The sequence below is a fragment of the Scylla paramamosain genome, chromosome 49, assembly GCF_035594125.1.
Source record: "Scylla paramamosain isolate STU-SP2022 chromosome 49, ASM3559412v1, whole genome shotgun sequence".
Taxonomy (NCBI): Eukaryota; Metazoa; Arthropoda; class Malacostraca; order Decapoda; family Portunidae; genus Scylla; species Scylla paramamosain.
This window is the reverse complement of record NC_087199.1, coordinates 2,035,001-2,042,500: the sequence shown is the minus strand read 5'-3', so window position 1 is coordinate 2,042,500 and position 7,500 is coordinate 2,035,001. Positions and strand designations below refer to the sequence as shown.

Sequence of the window (7,500 nt, the reverse complement as noted above, 5' to 3'; positions counted from 1 at the left end):
TTTTCCCTCCCTGACAGAGCCATCATCATCTCTGGGGGCCCTAACTCTGTCTACGCTGAGGATGCACCGCGTTACGACTCTGACATATTTAAGATTAATGTTCCTGTGCTGGGTGAGTCGCTGGGAGGGTCAGGAGGGAGGGAGAGGGGAGATAGGGGTGAGTGATTGAATATTTGGTGGGTTTGTTTGTGTTCTTGTGTCTTAGTAGTAGAGAGAGAGAGAGAGAGAGAGAGAGAGAGAGAGAGAGAGAGAGAGAGAGAGATGACAGATTCTCCTTTGTAACAAGCACATCTTTCTATGGGTATATGTATTTAAGGCCACATAAACCTGACCTAACCTGACCACCTGACCTGACCTCACCACCTCCCCCAGGCATCTGTTATGGCATGCAGCTGATCAACAAGGAGTTCGGGGGCACGGTGCTGCGAAAGGCGGCCCGGGAGGATGGCCAGTACACCATTGAGGTTGACAACTACTGCCACATCTTCAAGTGAGTGCCTCGTTTGGCTTGTTAGTGCTTGTTGCCTTGTTATGGAGGGTTTTTTTTGTTTTTATTATTAATTTTTATTATTTTTATTATTATTATTATTATTATTATTTTTATCTGTTTATTTGTTTATTTATTCAATTTTGGTCGTTTTTCTATTTTTTTAAGGATTGTTTTGTTTATGTTAGTGTTCTTTATTTTTGTTTATTTACTTGTTTATTTGATTATTAGTTTTTATTGATCACTTGTCATTAAAAAAAAAAACAGCCATTGTTGTTTTATTATTCGTTTATTTTGTGTTTATTTATTACGACAGGTATACACACTATGGCAACACACACTGACCTGACCTAACACACACACACATGCACACGCACACACACACACACACTACCCTAAAACTCAGCCTAACCTAACCTAACCCACACACACACACCACCCTAACGTAACCTAACCTAACTTCATCCCCTTCAGGTACATGGGGGTGAAACAGGAGGTGCTTCTGACACATGGAGACAGTATAGACAAGGTCGCTGAGGGGTTCAAGGTCGTGGCCACTTCGGGGAACCTCATAGCAGCGATTGCCAACGACAAACTGCGGCTTTACGGGCTCCAGTTCCATCCAGAGGTGCTGTTGGGGTGACTAGGGGTGTCTGGGGGGGGTGTAGGTGTTTGGGTGGAGATAAGTGTGCTTTGGGGGTGTTTTGGTGGGTGTAGCTGTGTGTGACGGTGTTTGGGGGGGGGTACGTGGGTCTGGGTTGGGTCTGTGGGTGTTTCGGTGAGTTTGGCCTAGTTTGGGGGGACTTGGGTGTGTTTGTGTGTGTGTGTGTGTGTGTGTGTGTGTGTGTGTGTGTGTGTGTGTGAGTGTGTTGGTCTAGTCTCTCCTTAGCAAATATACCTTATCTCTGGTTATTCTAGTGTGTGTGTGTGTGTGTGTGTGTGTGTGTGTGTGTGTGTGTGTTGGTCTGGTCTCCTTAGCAAATATACCTTATGTGTTTATTCTGCTGTGTGTGTGTGTGTGTGTGTGTGTGTGTGTGTGTGTGTGTGTGCAATTTAGTATAAGATGTATTAGTGTATATGTACGTGTGTTTAGCCTTCACCCTTCACCTCCATCACCACCCATCACCACCTATTCATACCCATTCTTACAACACTACACACCCATCACCACATGACCCCCTCACCCCTGCCAGCCCTGCCGAACCTGTCCACACACCCCATCACTGCGGCATACATTTACCACCATTATTAACCCATTAAACACTACAAACATCTATGAGGGATCGAAAGGAGATATTTTATAATCTCCAGCCATGTTAATGTTTGGAAATGTTTGTAAAATATTAACTGACAGGTAGCTAACTTAGATTAATTAACAGATAGGTAGCTTCAGTCAAAATGTGTCGGTATTTAGTAATTAAAGAAATGTGGAGTGATAAAGGGTTTGATTCACTTGTCACCTTCATTTCCTTGCCCACCCTATCCACACCACCACAACCCACCTGTCCACCAATCCACACAAACACACTCATCCTAGTCCACCCTATCCACACCACCACCACCACAACCACCTGTCCACCAATCCACACAAACACACTCATCCTAGTCACCTATTCACACCACCACAACCACCTGTCCACCAATCCACACAAACACACTCATCCTAGTCCACCCTATCCACACCACCACCACTACACTCACCTGTCCACCAATCCACACAAACACACTCATCCTAGTCCACCCTATCCACACCACCACCACCACAACCACCTGTCCACCAATCCACACCAACACACTCATCCTAGTTCACCCTATCCACACCACCACCACTACAACCACCTGTCCACCAATCCACACACACACTTGCCACAGTCCACCTTAACCACACACACACACACCAGACCACCACACAGCTACACCACCACCACCACCACCACTGACCGCGCCACTCTTCCGCAGGTGGACTTAACAGAGCAGGGGCTTACGATGATGAAGAATTTTCTGTACGAGATAAGTGGCCTCTCAGGAACCTACACACTTCAGAGTCGCGAGCTGCAGTGCGTTAATTACATAAAGGAACACGTTGGTAATAATAAGGTCCTGGTGAGTGTCTGTCTGTCTTTTGGCGTGTGTGTGTGTTTGTTTGTTTTTGCGGTATGTGCAGTTTTTTTTTTTTTTTTTTCCTTTCTCTCTTTCTCTCTCTCCATCCTTCTTTTCATCCACTTATTGTCTCTCCACTTCCATCTCTTCACTCTATCACCTCTTCCATCCTTCCTTTCATCCACTTATTGTCTCTCCACCTCTTCCATCTCTTCATCCACTTCTCAACTACCTCTCCATCCATCATTTCATCCCCTCCCTTCCACTGAGCAGTCTGAAGTGGAACAGGTGGAAGAGAAAGAAGAGGTGGAGGTGTAAGATCCACCCCACCTTGATACCTCCTTCCTAGAGCACCCCCCCTTAGAATGAACACCCCCCCACCCTGCCTTAGTACTGGTGGGGGGGGTACTGCTAGGGGGGACAGAGAGAGAGAGAGAGATAGAGAGATAATTTTAACAACAAACGTCAATAAACAAATACACACACACACACACACACACACACTATAATACACCCCCCCCTTACCTCTGCCTCAGTACTGGTAGGGGGGTACTGCTAGGAGAGAGAGAGAGAGAGAGAGAGAGAGAGAGAGAGAGAGAGAGAGAGAGAGAGAGAGAGAGAGAGAGAGAGAGAGAGAGAGAGAGAGAGAGGACAATTTTAACAACAAACACCAATAAACACACACACACACCGTCAGTAAATCTATATACCTTGCAGATGCTTGTAAGTGGAGGGGTGGACTCAACAGTATGCGCGGCCCTGCTCCACAAGGCACTGTCGGAGGAGCAGGTGATAGCTGTGCACATAGACAATGGATTCATGCGGAAAAATGAGTCCTTACAGGTGGAACAGTCGCTGAGGAGGCTGGGGCTGAAACTCAAAAGTACGTGGAGAGGTGGAGGTGCAGGTGGAGGAGGAGGTGGAGGTGGCAGGGGGGCAGGGAAGGGTGTGGATGTTAGAATAGCGGTTGAATGGTACATGTGTGGTGGAAGTGGATTGGTGGAGGTGATGGGGGTGGAATGGTATGGGTGGAGTGATTGGGGGAGGAAGTGGAGGTGTGTGTGTGTGTGTGTGTAATTGTGTTTTTTTTTTTTTTTTCTTATTTTTTTTGAGTTTATGAAAGGAGAGAGAGAGAGAGAGGGAGAGAGAGAGAGAGAGAGAGAGAGAGAGAGAGAGAGAGAGAGATACCTAATATCTAACTTGACCTAACTTGACCCCCTCTCCTACCACAGTGATCAACGCGAGACACCAGTTCTACGATGGGGTCACAAGCATCCCCGTTGACCCAAGCGACCCCATGGGCAGGAAACGGGTCACGAACCTCCTCTGTATGACCTTCAGCCCAGAGGAGAAGAGAAAGATTATTGGCGACACATTCATTAAGGTGTGTGAGGAGGAGGAGGAGGAGGAGGAGGAGGAGGAGGAGGAGGAGGAGGAGGAGGAGGAGGAGGAGGAGGAGGGGACAGTAGTGATGGTGGTGGTATTGAAGAAAAGCAGAGAGAGGATGATAAAGGCAATTGTTGTAGTAATGGTGGTAGTAGTAGTAGTAGTAGTAGTAGTAGTAGTAGTAGTAGTAGTAAGGAAATAAGAAAATGATGAATAGTAATAGTAGTAGTAGTAATTTTTGTTGTTGTTTTAGAAGGATAAGAGAAAAGTAGTTGTAATAATAGTAGTAGTAGTAGTAGTAATGATAGTACCACTTAAACAAACCTAACTATTACAGGTAGCGAACGAGGTCATAGCAGAGATGAACCTACGCGCCGAGGAGGTCATGCTGGGTCAGGGTACGCTGCGACCTGACCTCATAGAGTCCGCCTCCTCGCTGGTGTCAGGAGCGGCCCAGACCATCAAGACACACCACAACGACACAGACCTCGTTAGGCTCCTCAGGGTTCAAGGTCGCGTGGTGGAGCCCCTCAGGGACTTCCATAAAGACGAGGTGGGTTGGGGTGGTCAGAATTAGGGTGTAGGAGAGTGTGCAAGGGTGTATTTAAGTGTATATTTGAAAAACTAGTGTGGGAATTTTAAGGGTGTATTTAGGGTTTTTAGGGTGTTTTTGGTGCTTGGGTGGGTGTTCCAGGGTGTGTGTGTGTGTGTGTGTGTGTTTATCTAGTTACACTTTAAAAGGGTGTAGGGGAACTGTGTGTGTGTGTTTACGTAGCTGTGTTTGTTTACCTAGTTGTGTTTACAGAGGTTAAGGTGCATTGATAAGTTCTCTCTATGGATGTAATTTTTCCTTCTGTTTGTGTCCTGGTCGCCAAAACCATCCCCTCTTTAAGTCTTGTTGCCTCCCTCGTCCATCTAATCTGTCTTCCACCACACTGCCAGACACCCATCTAATCCACACATCCACCTATCCCATCACCTCACACTGCCAGACACCCATTTAATCCACACATCCACCTATGCCATCATCTCATACTGCCAGACACCCATTTAATCCACAGATCCACCTAACCCATCACCTCACACTGCCAGACACCCATCTAATCCACAGCACATCCACAACCCATCACCCATCACCTCACACAGTCAGATACCCATTTACCTCACCACCCATCACTTAATTGAAGAACCCCTGAAAGAAATGGGATCAGAACCTATCATCCACCTTCTCACACATCCCTTTAACCCATCACCCATCACTGACACCCACCACACCACATCACACCCACTTAACCAGCCCCCATCACCTCAACCACCACACACCTATTTAATCACCCATTCCTCCTAGGTACGGCAGATTGGCAGGGACCTCGGGCTTCTGGATGAGTTTGTGCAGCGTCACCCGTTCCCCGGCCCTGGTCTAGCCATCCGGGTGCTGTGTGCCGACGAGCCTTTCATGGAACGAGATTTTTCCGAGACGCAGGTTATTCTCAAGGTGGTGGTGGACTATGCAGCCAGTGTGCAGAAGGTGAGGGCTGTTTTGGGCTGTTTTGGGTGTGTTTGGAAATCTGAGGAGTGCGTTTAGGGTGCGACTGGTGTGTTTTGCGTGTGTCTCGGGTCTTGAACGGTGTGTTTGGGGTGCATATGGGATATGAAGGGTGTGCTTTGGGTCTTAGGTGTGTTTAGGGTCTTGAAGGGAGTGTTTTGGCTGTGTTTTGGGGTCTAGAGGGAGTGTTTTGAGGTCTTAAAGAGTGTGTTTGGGGTCTGAAGGGAGTGTTTTGGGTGTGTTTTGGGGTCTTGAAGGGTGTGTTTCAGGGAGTGTGCGGTCTAAGGGCAGTGTTTTGGGTGTGTTTGGGGTCTTGAAGGGTGTATTTGGGGGTCTGACGGGATTGTTTGGGGTCTGAGATATGTTTCAGGGAGTGTTTGCAGTCTAAGGGCAGTGTTTTGGGGTGTGTGCGGGGTCTTGAGGTGTTTCAGGGAGTGTGTGGTCTAAGGGCAGTGCTTTGGGTGTGTTTTGGGGTCTTGAAGGGTGTGTTTGGGGTCTGAAGGGTGTGTTTGGGGTCTAAGGGAAGTGTTTGAAGTTTGACGTGTGTTTCAGTGTGTGTTTGGGGCAGTGTTTCAGGGTGTCTGTCTCACTCTAACACACTCCCTCACAGAAACACGGGCTGCTCATCCGTATCGACAACTGCACTTCAGAGGAGGAGAGGCAGGAACTTCAACGCATCTCTCTCACGCAGACCCTCACCGCCACACTACTGCCTATTAAGTCTGTCGGCGTGCAGGTGTGTGTCTGTCTGTGTGTGTCTGTGTGTCTGTGTGTCTGTGTGTTTGTGTGTTTTATTTATTTATTTTATTATTTTTTTTTATTATTTTTAGTGTGTGTGTGTGTGTGTGTCTCTCATTCTCATTCCCCTACTCTTCACCCTGCTGTCTCATTTCTTCACCCTTCACCCTATCACTTCTTATCTCCCTTCTCATTGTCACCTTTCACCCTAGTCACCTTTGTTCCTCTATCCATCACCCTGTCACCATACCCTCATCTATCCCCCATCACCCTAGTCACCCTGTCACCCTATCTTCCCCAGGGTGACTGCCGGACTTACAGTTACGTGGCTGTGCTTTCCAGTGACGCCGAACCTGTCTGGGGTGACCTGCTGATCCTAGCAAGGCTTATACCCAAGTTATGTCACAATATTAATAGGTGAGAGAGAGAGAGAGAGAGAGAGAGAGAGAGAGAGAGAGAGAGAGAGAGTTTTGTTTACTTCAGTGTGTTAGGCTAAGTTAGTATGTTTATGTGTTAAGTTATATTAGGTTTGTGTGTTAAGTTATATTAGGTTTGTGTATGTGTGTGTGTGTGTGTGTTTGTTTGATAGGGTTGCCACACTCACCTCCCTCGTGCCGGCAGGGTTTGCTTTGCTTTCGGAGGCACGGTGAAGGAGCAAGTGCAGGACATTACTCAGACGAACCTCACTCCAGGGGTCCTTGCTACCCTCCGACAGGCTGACTTCCTCGCCAACCAGGTCAGTGAGAGAGAGAGGTGTGTGTGTGTGTATGTGCGTGTGGTTTTGTTTATCTCTATTTGTCCTGTCTGTGTTTGTGTGTATTTGTTTATTTATTTATTAATTTGTGTCTCTAAATATACAATCACATCTTGTTTTACCACACATCACTTTCACCCCTGCCTGTGCCTTCACAACCCCCGTCTGACACGCCTCCCTGACAGGTGCTGGCCGAGTCAAGCTTTATGGAGAAGATAGCCCAGATGCCTGTGGTCTTGGTCCCTGTGCACTTCGACAGGGACCACGTGGCGCGGCTGCCGTCCTGTCAGCGGGCCGTGGTGCTGCGTCCCTTCATCACCCACGACTTTATGACAGGCATTCCCGCCCTGCCTGGCAAGCACATCCCTGTTGAGGTGAGGCGGTTGCTGGGAGATTGCATGGGTGTGTGATGCTGGGAGGGATCTGGGAGGCTGTGTGAATGTGTGGGCATGCTGGGAGATTGTGTGAGTGTGTGGGGGCTACGAGAGG

General features: G+C 47.8%; 1 protein-coding gene and 1 long non-coding RNA gene across 4 annotated transcripts in view; one reads left to right on the top strand and one right to left on the bottom strand.

Annotated features, from left to right (window-relative positions):
- Positions 1-7,500, top strand: part of LOC135095427 (GMP synthase [glutamine-hydrolyzing]-like) — a 20,726-nt gene that overhangs the window by 11,337 nt on the left and 1,889 nt on the right. For all 3 annotated transcript variants that reach the window (XM_063996261.1, XM_063996262.1, XM_063996264.1), the window contains exons 3-14: positions 18-112; positions 373-490; positions 962-1,115; positions 2,447-2,590; positions 3,305-3,470; positions 3,820-3,971; positions 4,311-4,526; positions 5,322-5,501; positions 6,130-6,255; positions 6,559-6,674; positions 6,879-6,993; positions 7,197-7,385. In XM_063996261.1, the coding sequence (XP_063852331.1) occupies positions 18-112; positions 373-490; positions 962-1,115; positions 2,447-2,590; positions 3,305-3,470; positions 3,820-3,971; positions 4,311-4,526; positions 5,322-5,501; positions 6,130-6,255; positions 6,559-6,674; positions 6,879-6,993; positions 7,197-7,385 (1,771 nt within the window). The remainder of the gene's footprint in view (positions 1-17; positions 113-372; positions 491-961; positions 1,116-2,446; positions 2,591-3,304; positions 3,471-3,819; positions 3,972-4,310; positions 4,527-5,321; positions 5,502-6,129; positions 6,256-6,558; positions 6,675-6,878; positions 6,994-7,196; positions 7,386-7,500) is intronic.
- LOC135095428 (uncharacterized) lies at positions 1,943-2,462 on the bottom strand. The gene is made up of 3 exons (XR_010264394.1): positions 2,327-2,462; positions 2,098-2,119; positions 1,943-2,030 (listed from the first exon to the last, which is right to left on the bottom strand). It is a non-coding gene; the product is annotated as an uncharacterized LOC135095428 (long non-coding RNA).